The following is an 18781-nucleotide window of genomic DNA, read 5'->3' as shown; positions in this document are numbered from 1 at the left end:
TATCAACCACATACAAATGATACAGAAATACGCAGAGCCTGCGTTTATTTTCTACGTATATGGCAAGCGGAAGTGACGTAGGCGCCAGGAGCGGCCCGGCATGCAGCGCGGCTGAGCGGGACCCCGCGTTCGTGTTTGTCCCTCAGACATGGTGTCCCTGCTGTCAAGAGGCGTCGGTCTCCTTGCTAAGTCCTTGGCCGGGCTCAGCTGCACACAGGCTCCAAGGTGTCAACCCTGGGGACCGGGGGGGGGTGAGGACACGTGTCCTGGACTCCGAGCCTCGGGTGTCCAGTACTGTGTATGGTCGTGTAGATACCAGTGTGTTCTTATCTAGGCTGAGCCTCTTCTAGCAAACGTCAGGGAAAAACGCATTCTATGCGGATGCCTTCCGGTTTTCACACGAGCCCCATTCACTGCTATGGAGCGTGAACTGCAGCGCACAGTGTAGAGCACGGAGCTCATGTGCTCAGAGCCAATGGAACGCAGGAGTCGGGACTCAGTCTGGGTCAGGCATCCTCAAACTGCTGCCCTCCAGCTGTTGCAAAACTACAACTCCCAGCATGCCCGAACAGCCTTACAGGTATCAGCCTACAGCAGGGCATTGTGGGAGTTGTAGTTTTACAACAGCTGGAGGGCCGCAGTTTGAGGATGCCTGGTCTGGGTAATATGTGTTCACTACATGCATCGCATCCAGACGGAAAGCTCACTGGTGTGAATGAGGCCTTATGCTGCCCCCAGGAAAGGCCGTGCGGTGTCAGCAGATTTGTCCCTATGACACCGGCTGACCTGTTACATGTGCGCTTGGCAGCTGAAGACATCTGTGTTGGTCCCATGTTCATATGTGTCCGCATTGCTGAGAACAATGATGTTTTAATATATGAAAATTAGCTTCTAGGAGCAATGGGGGCGTTGCTGTTACACCTAAAGGCTCTGCTCTCTCTGCAACTGCTGTGCCCTCTGCACTGTGATTGACAAGACCAAGCAGTGAAAACACCTGGGCCTGTCAATCAAAGTGCAGTGGGTGCAACAGTTGCAGAGAGAGCTGAGCCTCTAGGTGTAACAGTAAGGCCTCTTTCACACTACCGTTTTTTTTTTCCGTTTTGCGGTCCGTTTTTTGCGTTCCGTATACGGTCCGTATACGGAACCATTCATTTCAATGGTTCCGCAAAAAAAAACGGAATGTGTTCCGTATGCATTCCGTTTCCGTATTTCCGTTTTTCCGTTCCGTTGAAAGATAGAACATGTCCTATATTTGGCCGCAAATCACGGTCCGTGGCTCCATTCAAGTCAATGGGTCCGCAAAAAAAACGGAACACATACGGAAATGCATCCGTATGTCTTCCGTTTCCATTCCGTTTTTTCTGAACCATCTATTGAAAATGTTATGCCCAGCCCAATTTTTTCTATGTAATTACTGTATACTGTATATGCCATACGGAAAAACGGAACGGAAACGGAACCACAACGGAAGCAAAAAAACGGAACAACGGATCCGTGAAAAACGGACCGCAAAACACTGAAATGGACATACTGTAGTGTGAAAGAGGCCTAACTCCCACGTTACTCCTTAAGGCTCATTTGCATATATTAAAATATATATAAAAAACGTTTTTCTCAGCAATGCGGACACATAAGAACATGGGACCGACACGGATGCCTTCAGCTGTCCCCAGGTCAGCCAGTGTCATAGGGACAAATCTGCTGACAGATGCCCTTTAAAGAGGACCTGTCACTTCTCCTTGCATCCAATCTGCAGAATCTTCGCTTATGACTCCCTGATGTGCCATTCCTCTATTCTCTGAATGCATTGCCAGCAGTCTGCACTTAAGGTCCAGCTGGGTGTTACCAGTTGAGGGTGCCTCCCTGCACAGTCTTCCACTATCTTATCAGTGCTGCCAGTGTCAGACTGAGCATCAACATCCCCACCCAACTTTTAACACCCATTTATTGTAGATTGCTTGCATTTTAGTCATAAACTTCTTGCAGGAATAATAGAAGAACAACACAAGAGAGAGAGTTCTATGAACAGATGCTTGTTATCAGACGGGGCACGTGGAGACGTCAGGAGAGGTGCTTTCTCTACGTCACGAGTAGAAGAACCTTTCCGCTGATCTTCCAGCAGACTCTGACTGACCCTCATCCAGTAATCGCCTCAAGATAGGAGATTTTACGGGATTATTTGTCTTCCCGTTACTTTAGGACAAGGGACACAGAGATTAACTCTACAAATATTTCCGGTTTCTTTTGATATCGAGGGCTCCTAGTCATCAGACGGACTCGGTCCTGCTCTGATAGATCAAGCAGACAATATCCGCTTGTGATCCTTGTACAGTTTATATATAGAAATGAGAGCCGCCTGTATTAATGCCTTAGAGCTGCTCTGAAGCCTGCAGAATTGTGAATGCAGCTCTGGACTGTAAAGGCGAGTTAGTAGACCAGGAAAGCAGGGGGGGAGTGATCATGTCGTTCTGCTCCTTGTCAGATGGACCTGTTAGTGTGGAACGTTCGTTTGAGGGTGCGGTCACACTTGCAATAAACGGATCCGGAAAGCGGCTAGATCCCATTATAATCAATAGGATCCAGCTGTGAATGGCAGGATCCAGTGAACTCCGACAGGCTATTTTCTGCCAGATCTGTTTAATGCAAGTGTGAACCTGCCCTAATGCAATTTTCAACTAAAGGTTAAAAAGAAATCCTCCCGTTTTCTGTGTCTGATGGTGCAGTAATGTAGTGACCGTTCTCTCATTCCCAGATGCAGCAGCCTCCCGGGTGCACTGTCAGCCATACAGTGCTCCGCAGCAAGGTGGTTCTCAAAGCAGCAATCTCACGATGACTTACCGAAGCGTCCCCTGACATCCTATCTCCGTTTTGTGGTTCAGCAGCGGCCATTGCTTGTGAAACAGTATCCCGGTGAGTATGATACAGCAGCCGGACAATTGTGCATTGAACCATCCCGCGATCAGCCTCTCAGTCATAAATGGTTTCTATGAGAAAATCTCTTTACAGGGATTGCCTGGCGTGGACACCTTGTGGTCCCCTGATGGTAGGATGAGTATCCCTGCGGGCAGCCTCGCAGTCAGCTGTTATCAGCATTATGTGTCATCCTGACAGACATTGAGTTGTGCTACTAGGGTCCATTCATGCCGTGTTTATGTGGATTTCCTAATCGAAATACATGTAAAAAAAAACAAACCTCTTAAGGGGTTTGTGCAAGAATGGAAACCTTCCCACTTGGCCGGACCTGTAAAGGGAAGCTTACTTAGCCGCTTCTGGGCAGTGGCTCCCCGCTCTCCTCCTCCAGGCGTTCAATGCTCTGCTGGGCTTCCTCACATCCACACTGACATCACTGCAGCCAATCACTCGCCATAGCGGAGTTAGCCAAGCAGAGCCTCGCAGGCCTGGAGGAGAAGGAGCTGGGAGCCAACGCTGGGAAGCTAAGTAAGCTTTCCTTTACAGGTGTGGCCAGCACCTCTAAATATGTGCGCAATCTCGTGTGAATTGGTCTGCATCCGTTGCGCAGTCATTCATTTCAATGAGGCCACAAAAGATGTGGACAGCTCCACTCCATGGTCCCGCAAAAAAGATAGACCATGTCCTATTCTTGCCTGTTTTGCAGACAAGAATGGGCATCTCTATAATGAGCCACCTGTTCAGTTCCGCAAATTGCGGCATCCGTGTTTTGCAGATCTGAAATTTAAGGACCGCAAAAGGCGGCGCTGTCTTTTGAATGAGCCCTAAGTGTCAGACTCTGAGCCGGTTCCCAAAGTTTTTTGGCGACGATTTTGGAGAGTTTACGCATCCACATTACTAAAAAAAAAAAAAAACACCTCAATACAGCCCCCATGTGGAGTATCTAGGGGCAGAATCCGCATTGGAAAGAATAAAAAGGAGCTGTGTCCATGTGTTTTTTTTTTTTTTTTTTGCACAGATCCACGTTAAAAAACCATGAACTGAAAATGCATTTTTATATTGAAGTAAACAACCTTTGGTTAAAAAAACAAAAACAAAAAACACACAGATTCTGCCCTCATTTTGTTAGAGAATTTTCAAAATCCGTCTTGTGCGTGGCTCCGGCAGAATTTGACATATTGCATTCCTCCCCCAAACCCCCCCCCCCAGATTTATTTTCATTATATTTACTTATTTTTTTCTCTCTCACAACAGAGGCAAAGCTTCCAGAAATCTCTAAATTGCTGGCCCTGGAATGGAGAGGACTGTCAGAATCTGCAAGAAAAGTAAGATGAAGCCAGGCTGATCCCTGGTCCCTGTATTAGTGAGACTGGGACTCTCGGAACGGTTATGGTGCAGATTGGTGTCCACGTGCCTTGTGGGGTTTTTTGTCTTGTTTTACCTTTCTCTCGATCAGTAGGGGGAGTTCCGGTTCTCTTCATCCTGGAGTTTGGTAGACTTTGGTCTTTTTTTTCAATCATAGAAACTGTATAGCTGTCAAAAGTCTTGGTAAACTGGGATTATTGTTATACTCATTTATGTTTGAATCTTAACATTAACTATAACCAAGAGCCTTAAAGGGATTCTGTCACCTCGTTTTAGCTTATAGAGCTGCGGACATGCACGGCTAGATTGCCACTAGCATGTCCGCAATATACCTGCCCCATAGGGCTGTGTGCTTTTATTGTTTTAAAAAAATGATTTTATAGATATGTAAATTACCCTGGTAAGGTGCCCAAGGGGCTTTACGAACCTTCTTGGAGCCCAGCCACGCCCCCCCTGTGAAGGAGCCAAGCACCGACTGCATCCTACAAATCTCCTTGCTCACAGTTAGATTTCCGTAATCTCGCGATGCGCAGTTCCTTCCCTGAGGCTGATGCCAGCACAGGGAAGGAACACTATACCAGCACTGCACGAGCTCGCACATCGCGAGATTACAGAAATCTAACTGTGAGCAAGGAGGAGATTCGGAGGACGCAGTCGGTACTGGGCTCCTTCACAGGGGGCCGTGGCTGGGCTCCAAGAAGGTTAGTACAGCCCCTTGGGCTCCTTACTAGCGTCATTTACATATCTCTAAAATAATTTTTTAAACACAATAAAAGGACACAGCGCTATGGGACAGGTATATTGCGGACATGCTAGCGGCAATCCAGCCGTGCATTTCCGCAGCTCTATAAGCTAAAACGAGGTGACAGAATCCCTTTAAAGGGATTGTCTGGCCTAATTGAAAAATGATGGCTGGCAGGACTCACTCCACTTTCAAAATGCCGTCCATTCCCGAACCGTGGTTCTTGGTGGTCTCCCTCTGAACAGAAGTGATGGCAACAGATATGTGTTTTCCAGACTGCTGCAGCTACTCACTCACCTCCACATCAACTGTCACATGTTACTTCCCCCTTTAAAGAGGACCTTTCATGGGTCTAAAGAATATGAACTTAGTAGCAGGCTGCATAGAGCGGCGCCCAGGGATCTAAGTGCACTGACTATTATTCCTGGGCGCCGCTCCATTCGCCCACTGTGGCCCCCCGATAATTTCTCAGCATTCGGTCCAAGTAGGAGGAGACGCCAGTGTCTCTCCTTTTCCCTGACAGCAGCGCTGGCCAATCGCAGTGCAGAGCCAGGGAGTTTTTTTTTTTCCTCCCTGGCTCTGAGCTCTGCGCTGCGATTGGACAGCGCTGCTGTCAGGGAGAAGGAGAGACACTGGCGTCTCCTCCTACTTGGACCGAATGCTGAGAAATTATCGGGGGCCACAGTGGACGAACGGAGCGGCGCCCAGGAATAATAGTCAGTGCACTTAGATCCCTGGGCGCCGCTCTATACAGCCTGCTACTAAGTTCATATTCTTTGGACCCATGAAAGGTCTTCTTTAACCCCTTAAGGACACAGGGCGTACAGGTACGCCCTTGTGCCCTGGTACTTAAGGACACAGGGCGTACATGTACGCCCTGTTTATTTTTTTCGATCACTGCCGTGCGGCTGGCAGTGATCTGAACCCGGTGCCTGCTCAAATTATTGAGCAGGCACCTAGGCTAAATGCGCGGGGGGGTCCCGTGACCCCCCCATGTCAGCGATCGCGGCAAACCGCAGGTCAATTCAGACCTGCGGTTTGCTGCGATTTCTGCAGTTTCTGATCCCTGCGGTCCCTGACCGCGGGGATCAGAAACTTTAGGATTCAAAATTTTTTCCAGTATCCCTCCCCCCTGCACCCCTGAGTTATTTGAGCACGGTGGGAGGTGCAGGGGGAGGGTTGCGGGCGGTGCGGGAGGCGGGATCGCGATCCCCCGCCCGCCTCCCATTGCGTAATCGTTGGCGTCTAGTGGGTATACCAGGGTGCCAGCACATTGCTGGCACCCTGGTATAAACGGCTGACATCGGTGATGCGATGTCAGCCGTTTAACCCTTTCCATACAGCGGTCCGTACGGACCACTGTATGGAAAAGGTTAACAGCTCAGGGAGCTCCCTCCCTCTCCCATCGGGGGGCTGCTGTGCCTTTGCAGTCCCCCGAATGGAGAGGGAGAGAGCTTCCAGGCAGCCCCCCAAGCCCCGTCCTTACCCTTCCCCGTCTGCGCAGTTCTGAACACTACTGAGCAGACGGGGAAGGTTCCCATGGCAACAGGACGCCTTCTCAGGCGTCCTGCTGTCCATGGTTCTGAACAGATCTGTGCTAAAAGCATAGATCTGTTCAGACAAAGTGTAAGTAAAATACAGTACAGTACAATATATATTGTACTGTATTATGCAGACATCAGACCCACTGAATCATCAAGAACCAAGTGGGGCTGGGTCAAAAAAAGTGAAAATAAAGTAAAAATCAAAAACACATTTATCACTGATTAAAAATGAAAAAAAAAAAAATTCCCTACACATGTTTGGTATTGCCGCGTCCGTAACGACCTGATCTATAAAACGGTAATGTTACTTTACCCGAACGGTGAACGCCATAAAAATAAAAAATTAAAAACTATGATGAAATTGGAATTTTGCCCACCTTACTTCCCAAAAAAGGCAATAAAAGTGATCAAAAGAGTCGCATCTACGCCAAAATTGTAACAATCGAACCGTTATCTCATCCCGCAAAAATCATACCCTACCCAAGATAATCGCCCAAAAACTGAAAAAGTTATGGCTCTTAGACTATGGAAACACTAAAACATGATTTCTTTTGTTTCAAAAATGAAATCATTGTGTAAAACTTACATAAATAAAAAAAAAGTATACATATTAGGTATCGCCGCGTCCGTATTGACCGGCTCTATAAAAATATCACATGACCTAACCCCTCAGATGACCACCGTAAAAAAATAAAAATAAAAACGGTGTAAAAAATGCCATTTTTTGTCATCTTCCGTCACAAAAAGTGTAATAGCAAGCAATCAAAAAGTCATGTGCACCCCAAAATAGTGCCAATCAAACAGTCATCTCATCCCACAAAAAATTAGACCCTACTTAAGATAATCGCCCAAAAATTGAAAAAACTATGGCTCTTAGACTATGGAGACACTAAAACATTTTTTTTGTTTTAAAAATGAAATTATTGTGTAAAACGTACATAAATAAAAAAAATTGTATACATATTGGGTATCACCGCGTCCGTGACAACCTTCTCTATAAAATTACCACATGATCTAACCTGTCAGATGAATGGTGTAAATAACAAAAAAAAAAACGGTGCCAAAAAAGCAATTTTTTGTTACCTTGCCGCACAAAAAGTGTAATATAGAGCAACCAAAAATCATATGTACCCTAAACTTGTACCAACAAAACTGCCACCCTATCCCGTAGTTTCTAAAATGGGGTCACTGTTTTCAGGGGTCAAGTCCTGGGAAAAAAAGTGTGGGAACTCACCCAAGATCCACTGCAACGGCCCCCCCTCCAAAAAATAAAAAAGCACAGAAAATCTAGCATGCTGTAATTTGTATCGCTGCAGACAAAAAAAAATAAAATAAAACTTTTAGAAAAGTTTGTCCTGGGATTCGAACTCATGACCTCTACACATCAGAGGCAAGGCATTTACCCTCACAGCCATAAAAGCTGTCTAGGTAGTTGCTTAAAAAAAAATAATAAGACTTCTACTTATACCTAGTGCACTGATACCTAGTGTACAACCATACACATGACAGCTGCCCCAACACACCCAGCTCTGCTACATCCATACACAGTGGGCAGCTGTCATGTGTATGGTTGTACACTAGGTATCAGTACACTAGGTATAAGTAGAAGTCTTATATATTTTTTTTTTTTTTTAAAGCAACTACCTAGACAGCATTCATGGCTGTGAGGGTAAATGCCTTTCTCTGATGTGTAGAGGTTGTGAGTTCGAGTCCCAGGACAAACTTTTCTGAAAGACATTTTAAATGATCTTGTAGCTATGTGTCAGCTGCGAACGCTCTGCCCGAAGTACAGCGTATCTGGCCGACGGAAGAAGTGAAGGAGATGATGTCAGTAGGGGCGGGGCGCCATGAGAGGAGTCACAGTGAGGCAGTTGCAGGCAGCAGCACCGCACAGACAGCTTCCTCTCAACTGAAGCCGCTCCTCCTCCCTACACAGTGCGCTCAGTCTCCCCCTGTGAATCTGATTCTGATTCAGCCTCGTTCTCCTGGCTTGAGGCTGAAAGGGAACGGCGTTCCTGCCATAAAAAAAGTGCAGGAACGCCGTTCCCACGCGTTCCCCCTCCACTCGACCCCTGATTGTTTTGGAGTTTCTACTCTAGGGGTGCATCAAGGGGGCTTCAAATGGGACATGGTGTCAAAAAAACCAGTCCAGCAAAATCTGCCTTCCAAAAACCGTATGGCATTCCTTTCCTTCTGCGCCCTGCCGTGTGACCGTACAGCGGTTTACGACCACATATAGGGGGTTCCTGTAAACTACAGAATCAGGGCCATAAATAATGAGTTTTGTTTGGCTGTTAACCCTTGCTTTGTAACTGGAAAAAAAAATTTAAAATGGAAAATCTGCCAAAAAAGTGAAATTTTGAAATTGTATCTCTATTTTCTATTAAATCTTGTGCAACACCTAAAGGGTAAACAAAGTTTGTAAAATCAGTTTTGAATACCTTGAGGGGTGTAGTTTCTTAGATGGGGTAACTTTTATGGAGTTTCTACTCTAGGGGTGCATCAGGGGGGCTTCAAATGGGACATGGTGTCAAAAAACCAGTCCAGCAAAACATGCCTTCCAAAAACCAAACGGCGCACCTTTCACTCTACGCCCCGCTGTGTGGCCGTACAGTAGTTTACGGCCACATATGGGGTGTTTCTGTAAACGGCAGAGTCAGGGCAATAAAGATACAGTCTTGTTTGGCTGTTAACCCTTGCTTTGTTAGTGGAAAAAATGGGTTAAAATGGAAAATTAGGCAAAAAAATGAAATTCTCAAATTTCATCCCCATTTGCCAATAACTCTTGTGCAACACCTAAAGGGTTAACAAAGTTTGTAAAATCAGTTTTGAATACCTTGAGGGGTGTAGTTTCTTAGATGGGGTCACTTTTATGGAGTTTCTACTCTAGGGGTGCATCAGGGGGCTTCAAATGGGACATGGTGTCAAAAAAACTGTCCAGCAAAATCTGCCTTCCAAAAACCGTATGGCATTCCTTTCCTTCTGCGCCCTGCCGTGTGACCGTACAGCGGTTTACGACCACATATGGGGTGTTCCTGTAAACTACAGAATCAGGGCCATAAATAATGAGTTTTGTTTGGCTGTTAACCCTTGCTTTGTAACTGGAAAAAAAAATATTAAAATGGAAAATCTGCCAAAAAAGTGAAATTTTGAAATTGTATCTCTATTTTCCATTAAATCTTGTGCAACACCTAAAGGGTTAACAAAGTTTGTAAAATCAGTTTTGTATACCTTGAGGGGTGTAGTTTCTTAGATGGGGTAACTTTTATGGAGTTTCTACTCTAGGGGTGCATCAGGGGGGCTTCAAATGGGACATGGTGTCAAAAAACCAGTCCAGCAAAACATGCCTTCCAAAAACCAAACGGCGCACCTTTCACTCTACGCCCCGCTGTGTGGCCGTACAGTAGTTTACAGCCACATATGGGGTGTTTCTGTAAACGGCAGAGTCAGGGCAATACAGATACAGTCTTGTTTGGCTGTTAACCCTTGCTTTGTTAGTGGAAAATTAGGCAATAAAATGAAATTCTCAAATTTCATCCCCATTTGCCAATAACTCTTGTGCAACACCTAAAGGGTTAACAAAGTTTGTAAAATCAGTTTTGAATACCTTGAGGGGTGTAGTTTATAGAATGGGGTCATTTTTGGGTGGTTTCTATTATGTAAGCCTCGCAAAGTGACTTCAGAGCTGTAGTGGTCCCTAAAAATTGGGTTTTTGTAAATTTCTGAAAAATTTCAAGATTTGCTTCTAAACTTCTAAGCCTTGTAACATCCCCAAAAAATAAAATATCATTCCCAAAATAATTCAAACATGAAGTAGACATATGGGGAATGTAAAGTCATCACAATTTTTAGGGGTATTACTATGTATTACAGAAGTAGAGAAACTGAAACTTTGAAATTTGCTAATTTTTCCCAATTTTTTTGTAAATTTGACATTTTTTTATGCAAAAAAAAATATTTTTTTGAACTTTTTTTTACCAGTGTCATGAAGTACAATATGTGACGAAAAAACAATCTCAGAATGGCCTGGATAAGTCAAAGCGTTTTAAAGTTATCATCACTTAAAGTGACACTGGTCAGATTTGCAAAAAATGGCCTGGTCCTAAGGTGTAAAAAGGCTGTGTCCCTAAGGGGTTAAAGGGAACCTATCACATTGAAGGTGTTTGACTGAAGGCAGCCTTTATAGAGCAGGGGGAGCCGAGGAGACTGATATTCAGTAAGGTTTTCTGGGAAAAGATTCAGTATAAGCTCTAGTTCATTCATCTACATTCCTGCTCTCTCTGTATACATAGAAGTAAGGCTGTCAATCACTGATAGGACCGCCTCCTGGACTTCAAAGCCCAGAATGAGCAGGAATGTAAATGTATACAAGATATAATGAATCTCTTCCCACAAAACTATATATCAATCTGTTCAGCTCCTCCTGCTCTATAACAGAAAGATTATATTGCGTTGTCATGGTGACAGGTTCCCTTTAAAGGGAGTTTTTATAGTATTCCAAGCACAGTGCTGTATATTGTATAGTGGCTGTGCCTGGTATTGCAGCTCACTGCTATTCATCGAATGGGACTGAGCTTCACAAAGGACATGTGACGTCACAGCCTGGAAGAAGAGGCCGCAGCACTCATTCAGTTCCACTGCCTCTTCAAGCAGCTCATTAGCGGGGTTGTCAGGAGTTGGACCCCCACCAATGGGATACTGTTGTCCAAGAAAACCCCTTTAAAGACCACTGATCCGAATGAATATTTTAATACATTCTCAATAGATACAGATTATCACTAGTTTCTTCTGTTTTATCTTAGCCGTATATAGAGGCTGCAAATGAAGAGCAGTTAAAATATAAAGATGAAGTAAGAAAATACAAGGAGAAGTTGACTCCTCTTGAGCTGGAGCTGCTGAAGGAAAAACGGAAGAGAAGGCTGGTGAAGAGAAAGCACATACGACATAGACGGGTAAGCGAGGGATCTGTGCTCTTATGAGAAAACATCAGGTTTATAGAAAGTCTTATTAGTAGCACAGCTTGATATGGTAAGTGGTGTGACGGTTTCCAAGGTACTTGTTTGTTACCAGCACAGTGTCTGTCTAAGGCTACTTTCACACTAGCGGTAATATTTTCCAGTATTTAGATCAGTCATAGGGTCTCAATATCGAAAAAAAAAAACGCTTCTGTTTTGTCCCTGTTCATTGTCAATGGGGACAAAACATAACAGAACGTAATGCTCCGAAATGCATTCCGTTCCGTTCTCGTACAGCTGTGGGTCATTGTAATCCCTATAACTGTATTAAACTTGGCCCCATGTTTCTAACAGCGATACCAACGCTTATCATTGTCATTGACTGTTAGAGCTGTTATTCTTGTTCTGGGACCCACTGCTGTATCCAACTTAAACAGAATCATTTTCATATATCTTTATAGGGTTTGGAGCCCACTTCCATACTTAAAATTCTGGGAGCCATTGCTCAAGGTGATCTACATATCAAGGTCAATGGGAGCTCCCCCTAGTGGTGACTGCAGGCAGTTAGAATTTTATCATACTTATATGCCATGTATCAGGCGATTTGGATGATTTTCCACTAATGGCCACTGCTCTGCTTATCTTCATGGACAATCTAAATCCTAAATTATTCTGTGGCAAACAGAGGCAATTTGCTGGTCTTGATGCTGTCAGCCACTAGACTGTTGCCATTTTTGAAGCAGGTGGTCAGCCAGTGCACCCTGTCCTCGTTGTACTGGATTTGTAAGGCCTTCTTTAGCACACTGTACCCTGGAAAGAGAATAACAGCGGTGGGCTGTAGGCCATCAAAGTCCCCATACTGATTCTGCAGGAGATCTTGAGCCTTGTTAATGATGTCATCGTCCAGCATGCCGTCCTGACCGCTGCTCTTCAGGATGGATAAGTTCTCTGGAGACCAGTTGTTCTGTGCTTTCCAGGTATAGGCCATCTCCAATTGTGGTGTTCCTAGCTCCGGGCTTCCTACATCTTTGGTAGATGGAGCGGACGTGTTTTCTGCCACACCTCTTTTGGCTGGTGGAATTGTCCCGAACTGACTGTCATTGGAGGTTGCTGCTTTCCTTTTAAGAATGGCTTTGGAAGCTTCACGAGATGCCTTCAAAGGGTCTTCAGGAGACTCGCCCATTTCCTTGTCCTGTTTTTGACGGGTCTTTCTATTACATCGTCGCTTACAGCTCTTTGGTGTTTTTTTAGCAGGTGATGCTTTGTGGACAAGAAATGGCTCCACAGCATCAGCGTCCCAGGGTCTTTTTTTGTGGGGGTTCCCCATTTTCTGGTTTTACTCCCAGGGACATGCCTTGTGGTATTAGAGGCCCCTCATGTTCAACTTTTGCATCAGTAATAAAATTGGTTGTGTCAGCTGTATCATGGCGGATGACGTGGCTTTTACATCTTAAAGGGAACCTGTCGCCTCCTAAATGCATGTAAAGCTGCCAGCAGTAGCCCGCAGTCTGATACTAATCATACTTTTCAACCTGCAGTCCGATGCTGCATAAGGTCAGAAACTATCTTTTATCGTCCGTCCGTGCTAATTTGCATGTCAGCTTGAAGTCAAGGGGGCAGCGGCCTCTTGCTTCAAGTCAGGGTAACCACACCCCCTCTTTCCTTTGAGTGACAGCCTGCAATTCGGCTTTGCTTTCCAAAGTCTTGCGCATGTGTGGAGCCCTCTGTTTTACTGCGCGATCCCATGTCAAAATTTGGAAACACCCCAAGCAACTTCCCCAAAACCTCTCCTTCCGCATCGAGTCCTCCACTGTTCAGGAGGAGGAGTCAAGAGTTTACTAATCAATGGCTGATAAAAGCTAGGGATCGACAGATTATCGGTTTTATCGATATTATCGGCCGATATTCAGGATTTTGACCGTTATCGGTATCGGCATGTATTTTGCAGATATTCCGATAACGTATAAGGAACGCAGATCGCGCTGCTTACAGCGCTCTCCGTGTTCCCTCAGCAGCACAGGGGAGAAGGAAGCAGTGTCTCCTCCCCCTGTGCTGCCGCTGCAGCCAATGGGAGGACAGGGGACAAGAGGAGGGGCGGGGCTGTGGCCACTGCGCCACCAATGAAGAGAAATCTCTTTCATTCTAATTTCAGATTGAACAGGAGGCGGGAGCTGCAGGATCACATAGCCGGCTCCCGACCTCTATGAGCAATAGCTGCGATCTGCGGTAGTTAACCCCTCAGGTGCCGCGGATCGCAGCTACTGCTCATAGAGGTCGGGAGCCGGCTATGTCATTCTGCAGCCAGCTCCCGCCTCCTGTATATGAATAAATGAGAGATTTATCTTCATTGGTGGCGCAGTGCGCCCCCCCCAAGCCCAGTATTAGACATTGGTGGTGCAGTTCTCCCCCCCCCAACCGCAGTATTAGACATTGGTGGCGCAGTGCGCCTCCCCCCCAGTATTAAGCATTGGTGGCGCAGTGCGCCCCCCACCCCAGTATTAAAAACATTGGTGGCGCAGTGCGCCCCACCCCCCCACAGGATCCCCTCTCCCCTGCTCCTCCAGTGTAATGCTGGGGCTCCGATCGGTTACCATGGCAGCCAGGACGCTATTGAAGCCCTGGATGCCATGGTAAGCTCCATGCTGCTGTGTGCACAAAGCATCGAGCAGCAGTGACAGTGTGAGCTCCTATTCACCCTGATAGATCTCTATCGGGGTGAATAGGACAAGGGTTCTAGTCCCTAAGGGGGCTGACAGTTAGTAAAAAAAAATATAAAACACCAAAATATTAAGTATAAATGAAAAAGAAAGATTTACAAAAAAAATAAAAAATACACATTAACAATAAACATTAATTTTCAGCAGATTTGTGTAGGATTTTTTTTTTTCTTTTTTAATGAAAATTCCCAGAATATCGGTATAAATTATCGGCTATCGGCCTGAAAGTTCACAAATTATCGGTATCGGCCCTAAAAAATCAATATCGGTCGATCCCTAATAAAAGCACCTCCACAGGACCTTCCCCCCTATTAATGCACCTCCCCTCCATCTACATGCAGCAGCTTCCTGATAGTCCTCTTCTCCCTGAGGGTTCGGGTCCCTGTAGTTTGTAATCTTCTGTCCTTACTGTAACCTAGTCATGTTTCCATGTACTGACCTTTCACTTACGCACAGCAGCAAAATTGAACAAGCAGCGCTGCACTGTAAAGAATGAGGGAGATACAGAACAGCAGACCAGGTTTATATGGAGAGAGGAACTTTTATACACAGTGCAGCTAAGCTGCAGTCATTGATCATAGTCGGGCTCGGACTGGCCCACAGGCCATGATCAGAGCTGAGATGACTTCTAGGTAAAAAGGAAAGCTAGCCAGTATCCGCTTTTCCCCAGGACCTACCTTCTCAAAGTTGCTGCAGGGGCCCCCATTTTCAATCATCTAGTAGCATCTCGCTGCTGTTTGAGCTGGTGATATTTGACTTTATCGGTACATTGGGCCCCTAAAATAAATGTTACTGGTGAGCCCTATGCATCCCAGTCCAACACTGGTGAGATCATTGAATTTGTCGAGTTTTGTTAGTTTTGCCTTCATTTTTATATACAATATGTAACCAGTTGATTGTTTTTATCCTAGGAATTGACAATACTTGGAAAACCCAAAGGGCCCCGAAATGCTTACAACATTTTTATGTCTGAACATTTTCAGGAAGCTAGAGGAGCTTCCCTATCGGTATGTACTTCCAAACGGTACTGCAGCTGATTATTGCATTGTGCTTTTATATTGATGCTGCTCTTCCTAACGTTCCGATCAGCTCACCTATGAGCAGATGTTAGGGAATTGCACATCAGCAGTTCTCCAAAACTTGAGCTTCAGTTTAAAAAAAAAAAAAAAGCTCCAAAGTTTTCCATAGCCATTAAACCTTTGTAGACAGCCGCATGGTCTAAACAGCTCCAGCCCATAGCCTTCTCTCTCCTTGGCCTCATGCTGAGCTCTGAACATGCCTGCTCCCATCTATAGACACATCGTTACACATCCAGCAGCGGTCTGAGTATGACATGGTCAGATTTCAGCCTCTGCACGTAACCAGAATACATGTAAATGGATGTCCCAGTTCTGAGTGGAGGATTGTGGCATCACATTAACCAGTGCAAGGTACAGGTAGAAGCAAATATAGGATGGGGCACTATACTTGGACTACAGGTTCCAGTGTTAAGCTGCATGTTTTTTTTTGTTGTTTTTTTTTTTTACAGGGAAAGATGAAGAGTCTCCATGAGGACTGGAAAAGACTACCCCACTCACAACAGCAGGTAAACCAGGTTCTCGTATAGTCACCTTTTAACTGGTTAAGGACCATGCTTCATTAACAATTACTAAGCTGTATACCCGCAGCATAGTAAGTTTTTACAGCAAAGGTTTAAAGGACTTTTTATTATTGTCATTGTAGCCCAGTCCTGAGGGCTCCAAGCCGCTGCAGTGCCATCCAGTGGATGGCATATCATTGGCAGATGTCAGCACTTTATCAGTGGGGTCTGACCTCAGTTATCCCCACCAGGTTTGAGAAGAAAGTGGGAGCAGGGCTGTGTCTCCTTCACTGTTTTTCACCATTCACAGTGGCAGCAGGCTGCGCAGGATGCTGTAGCTTGGCTCTATTCAAGTGAATGTACTAGCTGCAGCTCCTGCATTGTGGGACTTCAATCCCCCAGTTATGCAGGGAGCTACACCAGTGCCATAACCCATTCATTCTCAGGATCAATGCTGGTCCAGGCCCACCAATTACAGTGTGATGGCAATATGCCATCACTTTATGAGATAGGTTCCCTTTAAAGGGAATTTCCCGTCATCAACTTTGTGCTGACCGTACTGAGGGCAGTATAAAGTAGTGACAGACATGCTGATTTCAGCGATGTGTCACACATCAGCTAAAAGTGAGTGGTTGCCGAGAACTGGCATCATAATCATTGCAGCCCAGGCCTTGAAAAGAGTCAAATCTACCTGAGAAGAGTCCTGGTTATTCCTAATCTCCTGCACTCTCACCCATCTGCTGATGATTGGCAGTTCTCTCCTGGAGAGAAAACTAGGTAGAAGACAGTCAGTCATCAGCAGATGGGCGGGAGAGCAGGAGATCCTGAATAACCATGACTCTTCTCAGGTAGATTTGACTCTATTAAAGGCCTGGGCTGCAATGATTATGATGCTGGTTCTCAGCAACCACTGACTTTTATCTGATGTGTGACACACCGCTGAAATCAGTGCGTCTGTCATTACTTTATAATGCTCTCAGTTTGGTCAGGATAAAGTTGATGACAGTTTACCTTTAAAGGGAATGTGTCACCAGTGACCTCCTTATCCAAACATTTGCATAGCCACATAGCTGTGGTTCACCTGATGGAAATACTGTTTTTCTTTTGTTGATCTGAGGCTTTGTTCCTGATATGCAAATTAAGCCTTTGGTGCAATGATGGTGTCACCGTTGTGCTTGTTGCTCCCAAGCTCCACTCCTTCCTGTGGCAACCCCTCCCTGACTGCTTTGATTGACAGGGCCAGGCATTGTTAAAGCAACCAGAGATTGGTTGGCCATCTGTCGGTGACCAGACTGCAGAGGTATTTTTTACCCCTTCAACCTTCTTTATTTCACGTTACACAGCGTTTAATGAACTTGTGCTCCAACGATTTTCTATGTGTTCTTACAGATGTATATACAATTAGCTCAAGATGATAAGATCAGATATGAAAATGAAATGAAGGCTTGGGAGGAGCAGATGCTTGAAATTGGGAGAGAAGATCTTATACGGCTTAAGGCAAGAAAGCGGCTAATTAAAGATCCAGCAGTGATGCACAAGGCAAAATCCAAAAAGCAGCTGCCTAAGAAAAGGGTGAAGAAAATAACTAAACCTGCTAGAGGTGGTAAAGAGGCTGACAAGTGGAAGAATGAAGAGTAACACTGGGGCAGGATCCAGCTCTATATTCATGCCTTATGGTGGACCTTAATGGTAAATTGCAAGCCCATGCCCTGGAGGTTGCCTCATCAGGATGGCAAAGACATGACCTCTCCAAGACCATGGCAAGTGATTGTGTGGGCGTTTTTTGCCGTGAATGGTGTTTTTCAGTCCAGACCAGGGAAGGACTGTCCTGCTGTTCACAAATGACTCCATCCATTTCAACAGCTCTGTTGGTTGATTAAAAAACATTTAATATTTGGTTCTACAAGCTGTTATTATTCTGACACTGACAATTAAATTTCATTTTTTTGTATTCAAAGAAAAATAAATGTATTATAAATGTTTAAAATGCCAGCTGATGGTCGTGTTTTCCGCCTACAGGCTTTTATGGCTTGTCAGACATACCAAAGAAGTGTGACTGGTGGGAATATCTGTTGTTGAACCGCCATTGATCCCAGTGATCATGCATGTCTGGCAATCTCTCCACCAAGAATGAGGACTCCCACACCATCATGCCAACACTTGACTTGCCTTAAAAATCCACCTGTGGAAAATACACTTTGCGGCGTAGCTGTCACCACAAATGAAAAGACAAGGGGGCAATTGGAAAAAAAGGTGGGATGCAGTTGGTAATAGGGGACAGGACCGAATACATAGCAGGGAGAAATAGGTAGTCAAGTTACCTGGTGTCCAGTGGTTACTCACCTCAGGCTCCAGCGCTGTTCATCACTGGTCCGCAACTTTCCAAAAGTGGCTAGAGAATAAAAAATCTAAGGAAAAGTTCCAGTAGATTAAAGAGGAGGGTACCAGGTATTTTAACTATACATTATGTATTTATTGCAGAATTTTTATTGTGAACTGGAGGGTTGCTTTAAACGGAATCTGTCACCAGGTAACTCACTGATAAACCAGGCACAGTGTGGGGCTAGATCGGCTTAATGTAATGAAACTTTTCACTTGGTGATCCCTTGCTTCATTTTGAAAAAAAAAGTATTAAAAAAAAACAAAAAAACATCATCACACTGGTAGGGGTCTGACTTCCGGGACCCCGACTGATCTACATCAGTCACGTGGCCTAGGTGCAGCTCGGTCTCATTTAAGTGAATGGTGCTGAACTGCAATACCAAGCAGGATAGGCCAATAATTTATGGATAACCCCTTTAATCCATATGTAATTTAGTGAGCTGTTAAGTGCACCAAGGGTGGGCCCAAGCCACTATTGCAACCTTGTTCCTTCTGCCTCATGTCAGGTGAGGTGACTATGCAGGAATTCATCATGTTAATCCACTCCCTCACAGTGGGCACAGCAGAGCCCATCCATTTTCTAGCAA

General features: G+C 45.2%; 1 protein-coding gene across 2 annotated transcripts; it reads left to right on the top strand.

The window, feature by feature from the left end:
- Positions 1-70: 70 nt before the first annotated feature.
- On the top strand, positions 71-17798 carry TFAM (transcription factor A, mitochondrial). 2 transcript variants are annotated; one of them, XM_044296847.1, is made up of 7 exons: positions 71-225; positions 2753-2910; positions 4165-4235; positions 11364-11513; positions 15145-15240; positions 15762-15818; positions 17202-17798. In XM_044296847.1, the coding sequence occupies exons 1-7, from the start codon at positions 149-151 to the stop codon at positions 17448-17450; spliced, it is 858 nt and encodes a 285-aa protein (XP_044152782.1). In that variant the 5' UTR covers positions 71-148; the 3' UTR covers positions 17451-17798. The 2 variants fall into 2 exon arrangements, with proteins under 2 accessions (XP_044152782.1, XP_044152781.1); XM_044296846.1 differs by having other exon boundaries at positions 100-249.
- Positions 17799-18781: the final 983 nt, after the last annotated feature.

This window comes from Bufo gargarizans, chromosome 6, assembly GCF_014858855.1.
Source record: "Bufo gargarizans isolate SCDJY-AF-19 chromosome 6, ASM1485885v1, whole genome shotgun sequence".
In the NCBI taxonomy this organism is placed as follows: domain Eukaryota; kingdom Metazoa; phylum Chordata; class Amphibia; order Anura; family Bufonidae; genus Bufo; species Bufo gargarizans.
Note: the sequence above shows the minus strand (reverse complement) of the source record. Positions and strands in the feature narration are given on the sequence as shown.

What these genes read in the sequence shown, in the direction of transcription:
- TFAM (XM_044296846.1), top strand. Translation starts at nt 149, where the DNA reads ATGGTGTCCCTGCTGTCAAGAGGCGTCGGTCTCCTTGCTAAGTCCTTG. An exon ending in AGCACATACGACATAGACGG is followed by an intron (nt 11,514 to 15,144) that starts GTAAGCGAGGGA and finishes TTTTTATCCTAG; the next exon opens with GAATTGACAATACTTGGAAA. An exon ending in TACCCCACTCACAACAGCAG is followed by an intron (nt 15,819 to 17,201) that starts GTAAACCAGGTT and finishes GTGTTCTTACAG; the next exon opens with ATGTATATACAATTAGCTCA.